This window comes from Triturus cristatus, chromosome 11 (assembly GCF_964204655.1).
Source record: "Triturus cristatus chromosome 11, aTriCri1.1, whole genome shotgun sequence".
Taxonomy (NCBI): Eukaryota; Metazoa; Chordata; class Amphibia; order Caudata; family Salamandridae; genus Triturus; species Triturus cristatus.
In genome coordinates this window covers 973,683,980-973,705,118 of record NC_140594.1, presented here as the reverse complement: position 1 = coordinate 973,705,118, position 21,139 = coordinate 973,683,980, and the positions used below count along the sequence as shown (strand labels likewise).

Here is a 21,139-nt window from a genome sequence, read left to right as displayed (position 1 = left end):
ATAGGTAATAACAGTTCCTTTACAAATCTGAATTACCCTAAGTCTCCCGATAAAAATGGTACCTCACTTGTAGGGGTAGGCATAGTGCCCACGACAGGAAATGGCTCAAAACCCAACGTGAACACACCACATTTTCACAATGCAAAATTACCCTTTTTTAGCAAAGTGCCTAGCTGTAGTTTTTTAACCCTAGCTCTGCCGGCACCTAGGGAAACCGAGCAAATCTATACATTTTTGAAAACTAGAAACTCAGGGGAATCTAAGATGGGGTGACTTGACTGCCTCCCACCAGGTTCTGTTACCCAGATTCCCTTGCAAACCTAAAAAATTGCCAAAAAAACACTTTTTCCCCACATTTATCTGGTGGAAAGTTCTGGAATCTGCGTGGATCCACAAATTTCCACCCAGCCCGCGTTCCCCAAAGGCTTCCGAGAAAAATGGTACCTCACTTGTGTGGGTTAGCCTAGTGCCCGCGACAGGAAATGGCGCAAAATGTAAGGTGGACACACCTCAATTTCGTAGCGAAAAATGACCCTTTTTTGGCAAAGTGCCTAGCTGTAGTTTTTTTTTTTTTTTTTTATTCTCTTTTTTATTTTACCGTTTTGCACATATAATAAATCTTATCACCATACATTTCAGCAAGTTCATAGAATTCTTTAACAGCATCTATACACAACAAATTCAATACAGTTACAAATCAAATAAATCAAATACCCATAATGAGATTTTAAACATATACTATAAAACATTTTCCCCATATTTCTGTGGTGGAAAGTTCCGGAATCTGCGTGGATCCACAAATTTCTACCCACCCCGCGTTCCCCAAAGTCTTACGAGAAAAATGGTACCTCACTTGTGTGGGTCGGCCTAGTGCCCGCAACAGAAAACGGCACAAAACGTAACGTGGACACACCTCAATTTCACAGCGAAAAATGACCCTTTTTTGGCAAAGTGCCTAGCTGTAGTTTTTTAACCATAGTTCTGCCGTCACCTAGGGAAACCTAGCAAACCTATGCATTTTTTAAAACAAGACACCCAGGGGAATCCAGGATGGGGGACTTGACTGCCTCCCACCAGGATCTGTTACCCAGAATCCCTTGTAAACCTAAAAAAATTGCCCAAAAAAACACATTTTCTCCACATTTCTCTGGTGGAAAGTTCTGGAATCTGCGTGGATCCACAAATTTCCACCCACCCCACGTTCCCCAAAGTCTTCCGAGAAAAATGGTACCTCACTTGTGTGGGTCGGCCTAGTGCCCGCGACAGGAAACGGCGCAAAACCCAACGTGAACACACCACATTTTCACAATGCAAAATTACCCTTTTTTAGCAAAGTGCCTAGCTGTAGTTTTTTAACCCTAGCTCTGCCGGCACCTAGGGAAACCGAGCAAATCTATACATGTTTGAAAACTAGAAACTCAGGGGAATCTAAGATGGGGTGACTTGACTGCCTCCCACCAGGTTCTGTTACCCAGATTCCCTTGCAAACCTAAAAAATTGCCAAAAAAACACTTTTTCCCCACATTTATCTGGTGGAAAGTTCTGGAATCTGCGTGGATCCACAAATTTCCACCCACCCCACGTTCCCCAAAGGCTTCCAAGAAAAATGGTACCTCACTTGTGTGGGTTAGCCTAGTGCCCGCGACAGGAAATGGCGCAAAACGTAAGGTGGACACACCTCAATTTCGTAGCGAAAAATGACCCTTTTTTGGCAAAGTGCCTAGCTGTAGTTTTTTTTTTTTTTTTTATTCTCTTTTTTATTTTACCGTTTTGCACATATAATAAATCTTATCACCATACATTTCAGCAAGTTCATAGAATTCATTAACAGCATCTATACACGACAAATTCAATACAGTTACAAATCAAATAAATCAAATACCCATAATGAGATTTTAAACATATACTATAAAACATTTTACCCACATTTCTGTGGTGGAAAGTTCCGGAATCTGCGTGGATCCACAAATTTCTACCCACCCCGCGTTCCCCAAAGTCTTACGAAAAAAACGGTACCTCACTTGTGTGGGTCAGCCTAGTGCCCGTGACAGGAAACGGCGCAAAACATAACGTGAACGCACCTTAATTTTGTTGCGAAAAATGACCCTTTTTAGGCAAAGTGCCTAGCTGTAGTTTTTTAACCATAGCTCTGCCGTCACCTAGGGAAACCTAGCAAACCTATGCATTTTTTAAAACAAGACACCCAGGGGAATCCAGGATGGGGGACTTGACTGCCTCCCACCAGGATCTGTTACCCAGAATCCCTTGTAAACCTAAAAAAATTGCCCAAAAAAACACATTTTCTCCACATTTCTCTGGTGGAAAGTTCTGGAATCTGCGTGGATCCACAAATTTCCACCCACCCCACGTTCCCCAAAGTCTTCCGAGAAAAATGGTACCTCACTTGTGTGGGTCGGCCTAGTGCCCGCGACAGGAAACGGCGCAAAACCCAACGTGAACACACCACATTTTCACAATGCAAAATTACCCTTTTTTAGCAAAGTGCCTAGCTGTAGTTTTTTAACCCTAGCTCTGCCGGCACCTAGGGAAACCGAGCAAATCTATACATGTTTGAAAACTAGAAACTCAGGGGAATCTAAGATGGGGTGACTTGACTGCCTCCCACCAGGTTCTGTTACCCAGATTCCCTTGCAAACCTAAAAAATTGCCAAAAAAACACTTTTTCCCCACATTTATCTGGTGGAAAGTTCTGGAATCTGCGTGGATCCACAAATTTCCACCCACCCCACGTTCCCCAAAGTCTTCCGAGAAAAATGGTACCTCACTTGTGTGGGTTAGCCTAGTGCCCGCGACAGGAAACGGCACAAAACGTAACGTGGACACACCTCAATTTCACAGCGAAAAATGACCCTTTTTTGGCAAAGTGCCTAGCTGTAGTTTTTTAACCATAGCTCTGCCGTCACCTAGGGAAACCTAGCAAACCTATGCATTTTTTAAAACAAGACACCCAGGGGAATCCAGGATGGGGTGACTTGACTGCCTCCCACCAGGATCTGTTACCCAGAATCCCTTGTAAACCTAAAAAAATTGCCAAAAAAAACACATTTTCTCCACATTTCTCTGGTGGAAAGTTCTGGAATCTGCGTGGATCCACAAATTTCCATCCACCCCGCGTTCCCCAAAGTCTTCCGAGAAAAATGGTACCTCACTTGTGTGGGTCGGCCTAGTGCCCGCGACAGGAAACGGCGCAAAACGCAACGTGGACACACCTCAATTTCGCTGTGAAAAATGACCCTTTTTTGGCAAAGTGCCTAGCTATAGTTTTTGAACCATAGCTCTGCCGGCACCTAGGGAAACCTAGCAAACCTATACATTTTTTTAAACTAGACACCCAGGGGAATCCAGGATGGGGTAACTTGACTGCCTCCCACCAGGTTCTGTTACCCAGAATCCCTTGCAAACCTAAAAAATTGTCAAAAAAACCACATTTTCCCCACATTTCTGTGGTGGAAAGTTCTGGAATCTGCGTGGATCCACAAATTTCCACCCACCCCGTATTCCCCAAAGTCTTCCGATAAAAATGGTACCTCACTTGTGTGGATCGGCCTAGTGCCCGTGACAGGAAACGGCGCAAAACGCATCGTGGACACACCTCAATTTCGCTGTCAAAAATGAACCTTTTTTGGCAAAGTGCCTAGCTGTAGTTTTTGAACCCTAGCTCTACCGGCACCTAGGGAAACCTACCAAACCCACACATTTCTGAAAACTAGACACCCGGGGGATTCCAGGGAGGTATGGCTTGCGTGGATCCCCCAACGTTTCCTTACCCAGAATGCCCTGCAAACCTCAAATTTAGCTGAAAAAAATCACCTTTTTCACACATTTTGGTGTGGGAAAGTAGTGGCATCACCAGGCTGACACAAATTTCCTACCACCCAGTGTTCCCCCGGGTCTCCCGATAAAAATGGTGCCTCACTCGTGTGGGAGGCCCAAGTACCCGCGACAGGCAAGGGCCCAAAACGTATTGAGGCGACATGAAAATTGCCTACCTCAAAACGACCTGATTTTGCAAGGGGGTCACCTGGGTTTTTGGCCCGGTGCTCGGCGGCCACCTAGGGAAACCTACCAAACCCACACATTTCTGAAAACTAGACACCCAGGGTATTCCAGGGAGGTATGGCTTGCATGGATCCCCCAACGTTTCCTTACCCAGAATGCCCTGCAAACCTCAAATTTAGCTGAAAAAATCACCTTTTTCACACATTTTTGTGTGGGAAAGTTGTGGCATCACCGGGCTGACACAAATTTCCTACCACCCAGCGTTCCCCCAGGTCTCCCGATAAAAACGGTTCCTCACTCGTGTGGGAGGCCCAAGTACCCGCAACAGGCAAGGGCCCAAAACGTAGTGAGGCGACATGAAAATTGCCTTCCTCAAAACGACCTGGTTTTGCAAGGGGGGGTCACCTGGGTTTTTGGCCCGGTGCTCGGCGGCCACCTAGGGGAACCTACCAAACCCACACATTTCTGAAAACTAGACACCCGGGGGATTCCAGGGAGGTATGGCTTGTGTGGATCCCCCAAGGTTTCCTTACCCAGAATGCCCTGCAAACCTCAAATTTAGCTGAAAAAATCACCTTTTTCACACATTTTTGTGTGGGAAAGTTGAAGCATCACTGGGCTGACACAAATTTCCTACCACCCAGTGTTTCCCCGGGTCTCCTGATAAAAACGGTGCCTCACTCGTGTGGGAGGCCCAAGTACCCGCGACAGGCAAGGGCCCAAAACGTATTGAGGCGACATGAAAACTGCCTACCTCAAAACGACCTGGTTTTGCAAGGGGGGTCACCTGGGTTTTTGGCCCGGTGCTCGGCGGCCACTTAGGGGAACCTACCAAACCCACACATTTCTGAAAACTAGACACCAAGGGGATTCCAGGGAGGTATGGCTTGCGTGGATCCCCCAACGTTTCCTTACCCAGAATGCCCTGCAAACCTCAAATTTAGCTGAAAAAATCACCTTTTTCAGACATTTTTGTGTGGGAAAGTTGTGGCATCACCGGGTTGACACAAATTTCCTACCACCCAGCGTTCCCCCGGGTCTCCCGATAAAAACGGTGCCTCACTCTTGTGGGGGGCCCAAGTACCCACGACAGGCAAGGGCCCAAAACGTATTGCGGCGACATGAAAATTGCCTACCTCAAAACGACCTGGTTTTGCAAGGGGGGTCACCTGGGTTTTTAACCCGGTGCTCGGCGGCCACCTAGGGGAACCTACTAAACCCACACATTTCTGAAAACTAGACACCCGGGGGATTCCAGGGAGGTGTGGCTTGCGTGGATCCCCCAACGTTTCCTTACCCAGAATGCCCTGCAAACCTCAAATTTAGCTGAAAGAAATCACCTTTTTCACACATTTTTGTGTGGGAAAGTTGTGGCATCACCGGTCTGACACAAATTTCCTACCACCCAGCGTTCCCCTGGATCACCCGATAAAAACGGTGCCTCACTCGTGTGGGAGGCCCTAGTACCCGCGACAGGCAAGGGCCCAAAACGTATTGAGGCGACATGAAAATTGCCGACCTCAAAACGACCTGGTTTTGCAAGGGGTGTCACCTGGGTTTTTGGCCCGGTGCTCGGCGGCCACCTAGGGGAACCTACCAAACCCACACATTTCTGAAAACTAGACACCCGGGGGATTCCAGGGAGGTATGGCTTGCGTGGATCCCCCAACGTTTCCTTACCCAGAATGCCCTGCAAACCTCAAATTTAGCTGAAAAAAATCACCTTTTTCAAACATTTTTGTGTGGGAAAGTTGTGGCATCACCGGTCTGACACAAATTTCCTACCACCCAGCGTTCCCCCGGGTCTCCCGATAAAAACGGTGCCTCACTCGTGCGGGAGGCCTAAGGACCCGCCACGGGCAATTCTGGGTAAGGAAACGTTGGGGGATCCACGCAAGCCATACCTCCCTGGAATCCCCCTGGTGTCTAGTTTTCAGAAATTTGTGGGTTTGGTAGGTTCCCCTAAGTGGCCGCCGAGCACCAGGCCAAAAACCCAGGTGACCCCCCTTGCAAAACCAGGTCGTTTTGAGGTAGGCAATTTTCATGTCGCCTCACTATGTTTTGGGCCCTTGCCTGTCGCGGGTACTTGGGCCTCCCACACGAGTGAGGCACCGTTTTTATAGAGAGACCCGGGGGAATGCTGGGTGGTAGGAAATTTGTGTCAGCCCGGTGATACCACAACTTTCCCACACAAAAATGTGTAAAAAAGGTGTTTTTTTCAGCTAAATTTGAGGTTTGCCGGGCATTCTGGGTAAGGAAACGTTGGGGGATCCACGCAAGCCATACCTCCCTGGAATCCCCCGGGTGTCTAGTTTTCAGAAATATGGGGGTTTGGTTGGTTCCCCTAGGTGGCCTCCGAGCACCGGGCCAAAAACCCAGGTGACCCCCCTTGCAAAACCAGGTCGTTTTGAGGTAGGCAATTTTCATGTTGCCTCAATACGTTTTGGGCCCTTGCCTGTCGCGGGTACTTGGGCCTCCCACACGAGTGAGGCACCATTTTTCTCTGAAGACTTTGGGGAACGCAGGGTGGGTGGAATTTTGTGGACCCACGCAGATTCCAGAACTTTCCACCACAGAAATGTGAGGAAAATGTGTTATTTTGGACACATTTTTAGGTTTGCAATGGATTCTGGGTAACAGAACCTGTTGAGAGCCAGTGAAGTCACCCCATCCAGGATTCCCCTCGGTGTCAAGTTTAAAAAAATGTACAGGATTGCTAGGTTTGCCTACGTGCCAAAATCCACAGGTATGCACATTGCTAAAAAAAATTCTGAGCCCAGTGGGCTTTCTGCCACCCTGGGGGGAAATCGGGAAGGCGGTTTTATCCTGATATGCCCCTAAAGGGGCAGAAAGACTGGCTATTTTTTGTGGGGGTGTGGGCATTGGTATGACCATTTTGGGCAGCCCCCACCCCACGCATAAAAAAAGCCTGCGTACTCGCTGGCCCCTAGTGGGCTTTCTGCCCCCCCAGGGGGCAGATCAGGGGCCACTGCCACCATCTGCCCTCCCAGGGGGGGCAGAAAGACTGGAATTTCTCTGGGGGTGGGGTGGGGTATTGTCATGCCCATTTTGGGGAGCCCCAACCCCTACACTAATAAAACAAAAAAATCTATGGTTTCTAGTGGGCATTCTGCGCCCCCAGGGGGGGCCAGATTGGGGGCTACAGCTCCCATCTGCCTCCTAGGGGGCAGAAAGACTCTCATTGTTGTGGAGGGAGGGTGGGGGCATTGGCGTGCCCGTTTCGGGCAGCCCACACCCTAAAAACAATTGCGCAAAAAAAATCCCTGCTGTTTAGTGGGCTTTCTGCCCCCCACGAAGGGGCAGATTAGGGGCCAATGCCCCATCTTCCCCCCTGGTGGGGGAGAAAGACTGTAATAATTGGGGGGTGGGGTGGGGTGGGGCTATGGGCCTTCCCGTTTCGGGCAGCCCTCACCCCTATTTTTATTTTTTGTAAAATTCCCTGGTGTCTAGTGGTCTTTTTGCCCCCCCGGGGGGCAGATTGGGGGCCAATGCCCCATCTGCCCCCCAGGGGGGGCAGAAAGGCTGTAATGGTGGTGGGAGGATGGGGGCATTGGCGTGCCCGTTTCGGGCAGCCCCCACCCTAAAACAAACTGAAAACAAATCCCTGGTGTATAGGGGCTTTCTGCCCCCCAAAGGGGCAGATTAGGGGCCAATGCCCCATCTGCCCCCCAGGGGGGGCAGAAAGACTGTAGTAATTGGGGGGGGTGGGGGCTTGGGCCTGCCCGTTTTGGGCAGCCCCCACCCCTATTTTTATTTTATAAAAAATTCTCTGGTGTATAGTGGGCTTTTTACCCCCCGGGGGGGCAGATTGGGGGCTAATGCCCCCATATACCCCCCAGGGGGGGCAAAAAGACTAAATGGTGCCAACGTCAGTTGGGCGGAGCGAAGGCCCTTGCCCAAGGTGCCGCACCCCCCTCCCTGGTGTCTAGTGGGTGGATCCCTGCTTGGGGATCGTCCTCCTGTGGCGATCCACAAGCAGGGATCCACTGGGGAGGGGTACCATTGGAAATGGGAGATTCTCCCCTTTCCAACGATACCCCTCCCATCTTTCTACGTGCTCAGGGGGCTGAGATAGCCCCCTGAGCACGTAGAAAGTGAAATTGAAATGAGCCTCTTGGCTCATTTCAGTTTCACTTTCACTGTAATGACATCGGCGCGACGTGCGCGCCGATCGTCATTACAGTGAAAGGGGGGGGGGCGCCTCGGGAGCTGGGGAAGCTCTTCCCCAGCTCCCGAGGCTATTTTCACTAAAAAGGAATCCCTCATGACGAGCTGGACTCATCATGGGCACAGCGCGACTGTGCTCCATGACGAGTCCAGCTCGTCATGGGCACACAAGGGGTTAAAGAATGTAAAAGGTAAATAAATTACCTTACCTACAGTGCGGCGTCCCGGGGCTCCCTCTTCCTGCTTGCCGGCAACTTCTTCATACAATTACGCATGCGCGTACGCCCGCGCATGCGCATTTCTCGCTTAAGTAGTCATGTATTCGATCATACTGACGGCTACTGTAAATAGTCACAAGTGAAGCAAGACAACCTCTAAGGTGTAATGTCAGAAAAAAGACCATTTGCGGTCCATCATGATGAAATATTACACAAAGATCGTGTGCCATGGCTAAAAAATTTAAACGAAACAACTAAAGGTAATAGGCATCCAAATGTGATTGCATTTACTCAGTATAGAGGTTCCTCCTACGGGAGTCCGCCACGCCGAATAGGCTAGTATATAGCCAGGAATAACGGGTCTTAGTCTAAAAGCATTTATATATAGATCTAGTATGTCAAATTAGCGTAACACATCGACCTCACCTGTGAACTAGATAATAATCTGGCCCGCAAAAATCCTCGGAAACGTGTAGCAGTGTCGTCGCCATATTGGAAAAACGTACATTTGTGACGTACTCTCGCAACGTAAACGGACTGCATGTAGAGCTGGAAGAACGCTCGGTTCGAGTGTCGTATTAAAAAATTAGCCTATAGGCGCCACCATCTTAGAGTAGCACAGATATAAACAAGGCGATTCAATCAAGAAATGAATAAAGGAAGCGCCTAAAAGCAAAAAAACAAAAGGGGCATGAATAAATCAGAAAAATATCCATTCTAAAAAAATATTTTGGGGTTTTAAAAGTATATAGAAAATCGTATCTGACATTATACCTTAGAGGTTGTCTTGCCTCACTTGTGACTATTTACAGTAGGCGTCAGTATGATCGAATACATGACTACTTAAGCGGATACCCAATTATAATCTAAACTTTTTTGTGTTTAGATCTAATCAAATTGATGCAAAGCTGTGCTAACTTCTTTCCAGAAGTAACTCGGACCTGATGGGATAATACTTCTATTACTCTAGCTACTTTCTATATCGAGTAAGCTATTCTGACTCTATCTGGTATTTTGCCTTTATAGTAATACTAAATGGAATACTAAATGGAATCTATAATGACTTGTTGCTTTATTGCTTACTTATTGTTCAATTGCTTCTTATTTTAGCAATTTTTAGACTAGGAATTGTCCCTTCCCAAGTGTACCGCCTGACCAAGTGTACTGCTGATTTTGGACACTCTAGCACCTCATTCAACATAGGTTGGTGCTTGTTCCTTTTGGTTTCAACAGAACACCTTTGTTTGAAGTTGTAGATCGTAATTTGAATATTTATTCCCTTTATCTTGCAGTGGAGGCCTATTTAAATCCTAATCTTCAAAGTTTGCTGAATATCTGGCCGTCCCACTGTTTGATATACTTGGACGTAACAGCATGTGTCCGACTACCATATCTCCAGTTGAAAACCTATCTATTGATTCCTATGAAGAAAGCCCCGTAGACCTAGCTATTGCTGGCTGATAGACTGCTTCAGGCTACAAGTATGTAGGATCTGAGTTTTTCTGTACTTTGTGTTTTTATTTGGTTGCACTTGGGCTCCTTTTGATTCACTAGCCTATTCTTTTTCACTCGGGGTACGGTTCTACTATCCCTTTTATTCTTCTTCTTTCTTTCGGACTTTCAAGGATCCTGACTCTGCCAGTTTCACGGATCTTGATTGTTTTTTTTCTATTCAATCTATTGGGATACACCGCCTATCAGAATGGCCTCTCTAGAGACACTCTTTGTTAAATATATGATTAATTCAGATAAATTAATATGTTGCAACTGTTCCCACAGATACGATTGACGGAGCTCTGACCTATATTTGAAAGCATCAGTGTACCGAATTAAATTTGTGTATGAATAAATCGTAATTATCTTAATTTTACCATCAGGGCCCTGAGGAAGGATGGTACATGGAATTCCGAAACGCGCGTCGGCGCATTTGTGTTGTATATATTATTTGTAATATATATTATGATTATGCATTGTCAATGTTTATACTGTATTTGATTCCCTGATTTATTGTATTTTTCTGTGTTTCTGATTGATTGACATTTTTTCTTGTTTTCTGTCTCTGTTGTTATTTATGTATTATATTGTGTAATCATGTACTTTCACTAAGTATTTAGCTTCGTCGTTCTTTTGAGATTTTCTCATTTTGTTCAAATGGATTTATGTACATTTTATAAATTTTGGATATTAACCTATTGAAAAAAAGATAACTAATTCTGAAAATAAATTTAAAAAAAAAGTAATGTTGTAGAGTAAGATTTATCTTTTCTGTGGGACAGTTCTATTGTGAATACTACTGACAGAGGTTTTCTGTTTATTGATTGTGCTGGGGAACCCCACCAGAACCAGTGGGCCATTTGGTCTAGGACCGGAGGCATCGTGTGAAGAGGTGGAACCAATGGTCGGGCTTTGTGGTTTTTCAGGTCAGAGTCTTGGCTTGAAGATGGTTGCTTTTGAACAGGTGCGTGGTTCTCTTGGTCTTTATTGAAGACAGGCAGTCCTCACAGGGTTTTGGAGATCACTGGGCTGCAGGATGAGTCCTCTTTTAATGCAGGATCATCAAGGGCTGCATACAGGCTGGTAGGGTTAGGGGACAAGTCAGTAGTTCTCTGCAGTCTTCTTTGCTGGTGCAGCTCTGTGGTGTCAGACTCCTCTTAGGTTGTCTAAAACTGAAGTTCAGGGTCTGGGGAAGCCACCTAAATACTAACCCTGGGCGTAGTTCACGTAGCCACGTTTCGCGAAGCTTCGCGAAGCTTCGTGTAGATGTACTTGCACTACGCGACCTTCGCGTAGCTTCGCGAGCTTGCGTAGTTGCTTGGTGCGCCCGTTCGCGATGGCTTTTTCTTGTTCGGGAGCGCAGTGAGCGTGTTCGGGGAGCTGTTTGCATGCTCGGGGGACATATCTCGCAATCTTACCCATGAGGTCGCCAACGGGCGCAGCCATCTTGTTTTTCAATTGTCCCGCCCGCTCGTGATGCCTATTTCCTGTTCCGGGTCACAGATAGCATATTCGCGATATGCATTGACGTGTTCGGGAGCGCATTTTACTTGTTCGCGATGAATAGTACATGTTCGCGAGAAATATCGTGCAAACTTACCCACGTGGTCGCGAATGGGCGCGGACATCTTGTTTTTCACTCTATGCTATGGTTCTGGGCCTACTTTTGTATCCTCCCTTTATCTTTGCAATTCTTTGTCTTTAAAGCATTTTTTCTGACTTTTTTTAGTTATTATCTATCTCGCTCTTTGCCTAAGTTTATATTTTGCATTTTATTTCTACTTTTACTGTGTTTTTGTTACTTTTATAAAGTTCTTTCTAGCTTCTTCCCCCTAACTTTTTTTTCCCCTTCTAACTTTTCTTTTCCGCCTCCCACCCACCCCAGAACCATGGCCAAGGGCACACCGAGTGCCAAGGGCAAGGGACCTGCAGGAGCAGAGAAGGGCCGCCTGCCTTGTGGCAGAATGCGTCCTGCAGGGGTGTAGGCCCGGCAACTGTTTGGGGAGGAGGAGGTGATCGCCCTTGTTTTTTTCATCCAGCACCACCTCCCCTTGACCTTGGCAGCAGGCGGCAGGCCCGGCTCCGGATACGCTACCCAGGAGCGGCACCGTCGGTGGGCAAAGGTGCGCCGGGCCGTGTTCCGGTGCTCTGGGGTCTGGCGCAACCACAATCAGCTAGCCCACCGGTGGTCCGACATCCTGGACCGGGAGCAGGACCTGTTGGACCTGCTAGGTGTCGAGGTCATTGGGCTTGGTGAGTAACTTATTGTGTATATTAAATTTGATGAACAACAAGATTACTGCTGCGTGCCAAGCGTTGCTGGTAAATTACGTTCCAAAAAGCAAAATGTTCTTTGATTTAAGGACCCAGGTGCTCGGTGGTACTCTTACTTGTTTGCAACTTAGTTTGCGCTAGCTTGTGCTGATGCTGATTATGTAAGAGTTTATTTTACAGAACTGAAGTTAGGTAATGTGATTTGCTAGAGAGACTCTAGTCCTTCCATTGTCCTACTGTGAAATAGTGGTGGATGGATATTGGATACTAGGTTTAGTTTGTTAGTATTAGTTAATAATTGTTTTATGCGGTCTGCGTGACGCCTCCTCTGTCACTGAGTGCTGCTACCCCAGTCCTCCGTCGAACCTTTTGTACTCTGTTTAGTGAGTGGTAGGCTTAGCATGGTCAGTCAGTAGCAGAACTAGATCAGAATCATGCAACCAACCCACAATTTGTTGTATGTATGTATGCACTAATGTATGCATGTGTCCTCCATCTCATCTATGCATTTGATGGCTGAAAAAAATGGAAATGCAGACTTAGTGAACAATTGGCCCATCTGGAATAGGTGGTGTAGGTCGGGTGGTACTTCAATCAGAATGATTATGGAACACTGGAGTGTTCAAAAATAAGTAGACGATCCGTGAATGCAGGAAGAAGCCAGTAGTCGATCCATCTGATTAGATAGGTCAATTTTATTGCAATTGTTGTTTCCTAAAATGTTGTTTGACTTATTTTTCCAAAGGATTTATTATTATTTGTTTCACAGCACTCCTTAATGTTTATCTCTTTCTTTATTATATTTTACATGATCATCAGCACCACCCAGGGGCAAGAAGACGGGGTCGGAGTCATCGGGGGAACCACAGGACCGCTCCTCTACTGAGGCTCCTGCTGCTGGCCCCAGTAAGTCCTCCAGTGATTATATTGACATTTATATTTCCCTAACTTTTACTGCATCTTTTTTTTTCCGAACTATAAATTATGGTTCCACTTTCTAATTCTATTTTTTACAAAAGCTTACTTCTTTGACCTTGACTATCTGTTTACAAATTCTGTTTATCCCTGCCTCTAACTAAGTTGCTTGTAACTGCCTCTGCTATGACTCTCTGTACTACTACTACTACTACTACTACTACTATTACTATTATTACTCTGTCTGTCGCGAAGCTTGCACAGTTGCCCACTCTTTATAGAAGGTTTTCTTTGGAATAATAAAACTCTGATTGACCAATAGCTCTAGCCACTGTGTCCTGTCCTTTGGGTTGCCCTCTTCAAGTCTTCTCAATGTTGAGGCTTTGACAATTACCACAAACAAAATGGCCAACCAGATATTTGACTAGTATTTTTGATCGGATAGTACATGATACTACTATTGTCTAGTGATTCTGCAGAGCCACATACAGAACTATGCACAACAAAATAGGATGTTGTTGATGGGAGGTTGGACCTTACTGATCACACCTCAGTCCGAAGAACCCACGATCCCCTGACCGACTAGCTATAGTGTCTCACATTAGGGTCCCACTCCCGACCCCCCCCCCACGAAGAAGATACACAATGTTGATGATGACTGAGACAGACAACCCAGAACATAATAACACCATTTTGCTCACTCACTTGTGTAAGTCCACCCCACCACACCAAATACCACAGAGTCTACGTGTAAGTTCAAAAGGTTTATTTGAAACAAGTATCAAACTCTGTACATCGTTAATATGAAATTTAATTTACTATAGCCATAGTCAATAAGCCAGCAAAAAGCCTAAGATTAAAACAGTAAACATTTACAAGTGCATGACAACAAGAACAAGAGCCAAGATCTTTTGAATTCTGGAAGATCCCTCACCGTAGAACGTAGAAATACTGGTTACATCATCTTGCATCATAATATGCTCTGTAAATCTCTGGTTTGTAGAAGGGAATCTTCCGCCTATTATATGAGAAAAATGCTGCGCGTTAGCCGTTGGATAGTATACTGGTGAATGCAAGCATGTTGCAGTCATGGCAAAAAGTGTAACATGTATGTGATGGCTAAGCAATATGGACTAAACAAACTCAATAAGTGGGTTGTTTTTTGACCTCTTCACTTGTACGCAACAGTCAAGTGGCCTCAAAGGCATCAACTGCACATGTCAATAAGCTGGCAGGTATAATTAAATATGCGCCAAAAGAGTAGTAGTCGACATGATCAATCTAAAAGGGTTACACATGGCTCAGGCTAACTTTCAAAAGAGTAGAGTAGGACTAGATGACCCTAGGAACCATATCACTACCAGTGTCTGTCTACTGACTGTACTTACTGTCTATTGCTGATGTATGTTGTATTAACTTTTTTTTCAATGTTCCAAGGGAACACTTAAAATAGGGGGAGGTTTCCAGGCATCTAAAAATTTGTGATGTTTTTTTCTAGGCACACTACCATCCACCAGTGCCGGCGGGGCCAGCGGCGATGCGGCCATTCCGGAGGGGGCAGGAGAACTGGCGGCACCTGCAGGAGAAACAGGGGGGGAGCCAGCAGCAGTGGCCGGCGGCGGTAAGTTATATTCATTACTTCTTGACATTACTACTAGATGGAAGTGTGTTCACTATTTCACTGTACTGTGCGACTTATTAAGTTGTAGTGAACAATATATAACGGTTGAAGAAGACACCCTTTACTTAGCATTAGCAGCGTGAGTTGAGTAACCAATGGCCTCTTCTATTTGACTCCAAAATCAGCTGTGAAGGTTTTATGGAGAAGACAAACTCAGATCAGATGACCTGGATGGATGTGTTGAACAAAGAGGCAAAGAACTAAGGGTGGAAGGACGGGCGAGATAAATAATATGACTGACTGGCAGAGAAGGATATGTTGTTGGAAGCATGCATAGGTGGCTGATAGTGATCAGATCAGATGCATGGGTTGTAGAAGGATGGGTAGAAGGTGAAAGAGAATGCCTGCCTGGGTGGGCGACACAGTATGGGTGGATAGTGCTAGATAGCAAGAATCAGCGTTGTTTGGTTCAAATTCAAACTCAAAGCCAAGGCAAGCAAGGAAGGAGCGGAAGCATGGGTGGTTGTTGGTGAAACCAACTAAGTATGAGATATATAAAAAGGAAGGATAAACGTTTACTTTAATGGATGTATGCCTGGATGTACTACTACTACTATCATCATCAATAGACAGTATAGGTGGAAAGTGTCACTGGAGATTCTTACTTTGAAGAAAATGTAAAAGAAACTGCGCGACAGTAGCAAAGCGTAGGGGAATATAGGTAGTATTATCAGAATACAGTAGACTTGCAGTAGTTTGCAAGCACGTCATATATATTTATATATATATATATATATATATATATATATATATATATATATATATATATATATATATATATGTATATATATATATATATATATATATATTATCAAGCGGAAGCCCCTTCCTCCCACTCTGGGGACCACTCCCTACCTATTATTATTAATGTATTTTCGATTGGGTCAGCCAGCCTGCAAAGGGTGGCCTATCTGTTGTTTATGGTTATTGGTTACACAATCAATGAAAGCAAAGTACCCTCTGCAGTAGCGGTTGGTGGTGGGAGTGCTGGCAGGCGGTGACATGGGGAGGGGACGGGTGGGTGGCACTGGCGAGTAAACTGTGTATTACGGCCAAATACAGGTAATCAACATATAAATAAATACAATTATTTTCAATGTGCGCACTGCACCGCCGAATGCGATGCAGTACGTGACAACAATTGTTTTTTTTTATGTATTGTTTAATTACCTGTGATTGTCCTTAATCCATATTTTAATATCCCCACACTGCACCTGCCCACGTCACCACCTAGCAGCACTCCCACCACCGACCGCTACTGACCTGATGTCGTATCGTATTAGCATCTATAATATGAATATAAGCAATGATCATTGGATCAGATAAATAATCAGCCTTTTTGTAGTACCCAGGGCACGGTGTAAGTGAAATTCTGCATTTGCCCTCATGTAACAGACAGAGTATGGCCAGTGCCAACGGCCGTAATGCGTCATACCAAAATTGAGCTTCCCCGCCTGCAGACAGTAGTAGTAAATAAAACTAACGTGAGTCTGCATCATGTGGCTCATATCTGTTTCTCTTGGGTGCAAGCTTAGCTTAGCTGACTGAGCTGGAATGCCGGCTACAACAAGGTTATGTAATTGGGCTAAACTATAGATAAGAACAACACGTCTGGTGTACCGGAGTACATAGTACGATTATATTTATAATGTCGAAAACTCCCACAAATGTTAGAGTCCAAGGAAGTAAGAGTAGAGATACTTACCACCAAATCACAAATGTTATGAACTGTGCTTGCTAGTGATACTGTGACACTATGTGTAGAATGATTTTAGTGTTTCTGTTTTGCCAAGAGAATTGGCTACAACATGTTCTTTTTCTTTCTTGATATAGATACTCCTTCCACATCCACAAAAACATCTCGGAAGGAGTTGGCCGCTAGGGCCCGGCGCCGTAAACTGGAGGCCATCTGTGAACATTATCGCCGGCTGGTGGCTCAGGCGGAGGAGGAGGAGGAGGCGGCTGCAGCTGCAGCCTCCTCCAATGCCCCTGGCCCCAGTCAGGTACAGCCTCCAGTTTCACGGCGCCGCCCGCCGCCGCACCTCCCTTTCAAGCACTGCTGCCCCCCACCCTGCATGTAGCTGCAGGGCATTTCGCCGCCAGCTGCTCCGCCGGAAGGCCCGCTTAGAGGAGAACCTAGAGGAGCGGGTAAAGATCCTGGTGGACAAACATCTGAAGGCCCGCCGACAATAGAGGACCTTGTCATTTGCCCCTTTTTTAATTCCTTTTGTTGGTGGGTGGGTTTTTGGGCATTGGGGATTCGTTCAGACATTGGGACTCTTGGACTTTCGTTTCGTTTTGGACATTGGTTGGGGTTAGGGAGGGGGGTGGGTTAGGTCAGAGTGGGATAGTTTATTTTTGTTAGGGGATATTACATTTTATACTATTTACTTATACGATGCTAATGTTTTGTGGTGGGTTACAGTTTTCCGCATTCAATCTAAGTTACATGGTTTGTTACTTTGTTTCCGTGCTGCTGCATGCCCATAGCCAGTGTTTGAAGGATCTGCTGATTTTGTAACACACAAACCGATAGATGCAGTACCCCTCACTGAGTTATTTTTAATTGTCATAATAGTACTGTCAGTCTCCCCTCCTAGTCCATACCTCCCACCAAACTTATCTTACCTGTGATTGATGATGAAGTTCGGCACACTGATGGCTGCATGGTTGGGTTCCCAAATTAACAGACAAGATGCCATTATTGTGGTGGTAGCAGTAGACACTGGCAATAGCATTTGAAAAAAGAAAGAGAACGTCACTTGACTGAAAGACTGTGGGAGGAGTAGTAGAACAGAACACAAAGTAAACTACAGCATGGGTGTGCGAGCAGAAGAAGATCCTTGCCCTGCCTTAGTTGAAATTCAATTAGTGTTGCTTGCACCACATCTGCCCCAGCAAGCGTGTGATCAATTGTTGGTGTACATTTAATGTAGTCATCACATCATACCTCAATATAAATCACACAGCCCGGGGGAAGAGGGTTAGGGATTGATGAATGGATGGGAAGTGGGGTTTTGGGAAAGGTTTGAGAAAGAAAAACAGACAGTATGCATGGACACAACAAAAGTAAAACACAATCTTATAAGACGACCATGATCCGTTATCAAAGAAATCAAAGTATAAAGTGAGAAAAAGCAAATGCATGCATGCTGAGGAAGAGAACTTGATGGTTAATGATAATGAGTTGTACTTACTATAACTACTATTACCCAATGAGACAGTACAGGGAAGAAATTGAAATTTGCCTTGCCTGTCTGCCGCCCTCAGAGCTCAGACCGAACCAAATTACATGCTGTACCGGGCTTACTTTTATTTTTCAAGCTAGCAAAGCAAATTAAAAAATAGTTGTAGGGATCAATTACCAAACAAACCACAACACACAGTCGTAATGATTGAAGAGAAAAAAGCAATCAAATAAATTTAAAGACGAATGATGAATGATACTAAAGTTACTGTATTATCCTGGTCCAAATGTGGAGTTGCGTCATTCTCGTCATTCCTCTTGGTCCTCCCTTCCATGGACACTCCGCATATCAATCTTGGGTACCACTGCATGCCTGATGCGGATTGGTAAGGTAAGTGTGAGTCGTTTCTCCCACTATAGCACAGGTTAAAGGCCGGCTTGTAAGTGTAGATGGAAAAACAAACGGGGTATTGAAAAATTACTGCATTTAAAACAATAAACTCAATTACAGTGGAGTGCAAGACGAGAAGACAAGACTCTGGAGAGAACACTTTCAGACTGAGGCAGCTTGGATAGGATACATAGTGTCTACTCTACAGCATTAAGCTACAACAACAACGGGACAGGACTCAGGAGCCAGCACAGCCACAGAACAGGAGAACCGCGGAACAGGCCAGACACCCTACCCCTTACTTACATTTTGACCGAACCAGAGAAATGTCATATGCACTGCAGCAACCTAGCATTTTCCAAATGAAGTGACTAAATCAATGCGCCACTGTCCCTCATACCACTACACTCTACTCCAGTCCACACCACTACACGGACATCTAGCCTAGGTCTGCTGTGGTTCTTGTTCAAACTGTTTACCTTTTAAGTCAGCCCATGAAACGCAGTTATTCCATCAATTTTCTCCGATCCAACTGACTGTGTGCAAAGATAATATGCTCAGCATCATCATGATGATGACCGTGTGGTACGTATTCTCCAACACCAACTCAGTCTGTAGTGACTGATTAAGTTTATAATATATTCCATATTACAAAATTGCAACGGATATTGGCCGGCACCTGCAGTGGTAGGAGTACAATGTGGTTATTGTTAAACAACAAGGAAACATTAACTGTCACCACACCTGAGTCACTTTTACTTTGTCGATAAACTAGTATATTTCTACTTCATGCACAATTATTCGTAGTCAGCCAGCATCCAATGCAATGCATGCCATCATTCACAATAATCACTCATTACCTGTCTTGCTGTTCTCTTTGGCTGTCAGATCTGATGCCTGCCTAGCCTTCTGACAGTCAGTGATGAGTTTCTTTCGGCTTGGAAACAAAACGGAATATAGCTGGAGTCACGTTTCACTTCTTATGGAGGGACTGTTAGAGGAAACATATATTGTACTATTCGCCATCTCATCCAATGTCTGGCTTGCTTGAAATGTACTTAGGGAGAGTAAGGAAGATGGAGCAGGACCCTGAGGAGTGGAGTGGACAGTTATGCACAGATGTGCAACACCAATAGGGAAATAAAAAGAGGAGACTGTTGATGGATTTGTTGTGATTAGATTTTGAACCAGAAAAACAGATACACAGTCACACACAAATAAAGGAAGGGAGAACGATTTGAAAGCCTAGTTGTCAGGGAAGAGGAGCTCGTCCTTAAACTCTGGTGGTTCGGACAGAAGTACGTCTAACAACCCTCTACTTATGTCATCGAAGTCGCTCTCCTCTTCCTGCTGTGATTCACGTATTTTGTACTCCGGTGGTATAAAGTGTTGATTCATTTTGATCATGGTTAACCTCTCAACGCTTTTGGACGAGAGACTGGTCCTTTTGACAGTAACAATGGCACCAGCAGCACTGAAAACACGCTCTGAAGAGACATTTGCAACAGGGCAAGCCACATACTTTATCGCCAGCCTGCTGAGCACTGGCCATTGGCTTCTTTTCCCATACCAATACACCAATGGGCTTTGCTCCATGAAGACCTCTGTTGTGTCATCTAGATAGGCCTGAACCATCCGCTCAATGTTCAGGGGTGCTCCGATTTGCTTGGTCTCTTTTGCCTTTGCATCAGTCATGGGCGTACAAAACCCTTTTCGTAGAAACCAATCACCTGCCGTTTTTATAAATGTGCCTGATGATCCTGTTGGTGCTGTTGATGTTATTGCTGGCAGTGTTGTTGACTGCTGGGAGGCAAACGCACTGCTCTCGGCCTCTGAAATAGAACTTGACTCTGGGTGCCCTGCAGTACTTTTTCTGCCCTGGGGGGGTGGGCCTCTAAATAAGATCCTTTCGTTTTCAAAGTCAGTGGCTTCCTCAGCTATCAAAGTTTTGTACTGGGCAACATCCACTTCTGAAAAAGGAATTACTTCATTACTGCGCAGCAATAATTTGTAACGTGGATCCAACATTGGGGCAGTAATTTAATGTGGATGTGACACAATCTTATTTTGAATCCTTGTATTGTCAGATAAGCGAGCAACTAAGGTGTCTGCCAAATAATATGCGTCTACTTTGTCATCCACACCTGCGTACATTTCTGACACCTCCTTCAGCTCTTGCTCTAGCATGTACAACAATGGGATAGCTTGGCCCATAGTACAGTCCTCCCTGCTCACTTCACGTGTGAAGACCTCAAAAGGAAGTAGCATCTCTGTCAGGCATTTGACGAGGTCCCATTGGGCCATCTCAACTGTAATGCCTTTCACAGTAGGATCCCCTGACCTTTTCATGACATAAGCATTAAGTGGTATGTACTGCTCAAACAGACGCTCAAGCATGTAATACATTGAGTTCCAACGTGTTGGCACCTCCTGGATGAGTGCTTTGACTGGCATTTTATGCTCACGTTGAATGATCCTCAGCTGCTTCCGGGCTTTAAAAGAATGGTTGAAATGTGTGCATATTCTTCTGCAGGTGGTCAGTAAGCTGCTGACTTTGCTTTCATTTTTCAGAAAGTCTTGAACAACAATGTTAATGCAGTGTGCCAAACATGGCACCCTGAAATATCCACCATCTTTCATGGCCCTAACTACATTACTGCCATTGTCCGTGGCAACAAAACCAATGGTAAGCCCTCTTGGTCGCAGCCACTCAAACACCTTGCTGTTAAACTCATCCAAAATGTTTGCAGCAGTATGAGATTTCTCCATAG

At 45.4% G+C, this 21,139-nt stretch overlaps 1 protein-coding gene across 4 annotated transcripts in view; it reads left to right on the top strand.

Moving 5' to 3' along the window:
• LOC146785770 (phospholipid scramblase 1-like) overlaps window positions 1-21,139 on the top strand; it is a 420,799-nt gene that overhangs the window by 177,258 nt on the left and 222,402 nt on the right. Inside the window, exons 6-8 of one of the 4 annotated variants that reach the window (XM_085635028.1) lie at window positions 13,014-13,100; window positions 14,608-14,730; window positions 16,624-17,097. The exons of the other annotated variants lie outside the window; for them this stretch is intronic. Of the exons in view, the coding sequence (XP_085491154.1) occupies window positions 13,014-13,100; window positions 14,608-14,730; window positions 16,624-16,983 (570 nt within the window). The 3' untranslated portion in view covers window positions 16,984-17,097. Of the gene's footprint in view, window positions 1-13,013; window positions 13,101-14,607; window positions 14,731-16,623; window positions 17,098-21,139 lie in introns of those variants that run through there. 4 annotated transcript variants of the gene reach the window in all.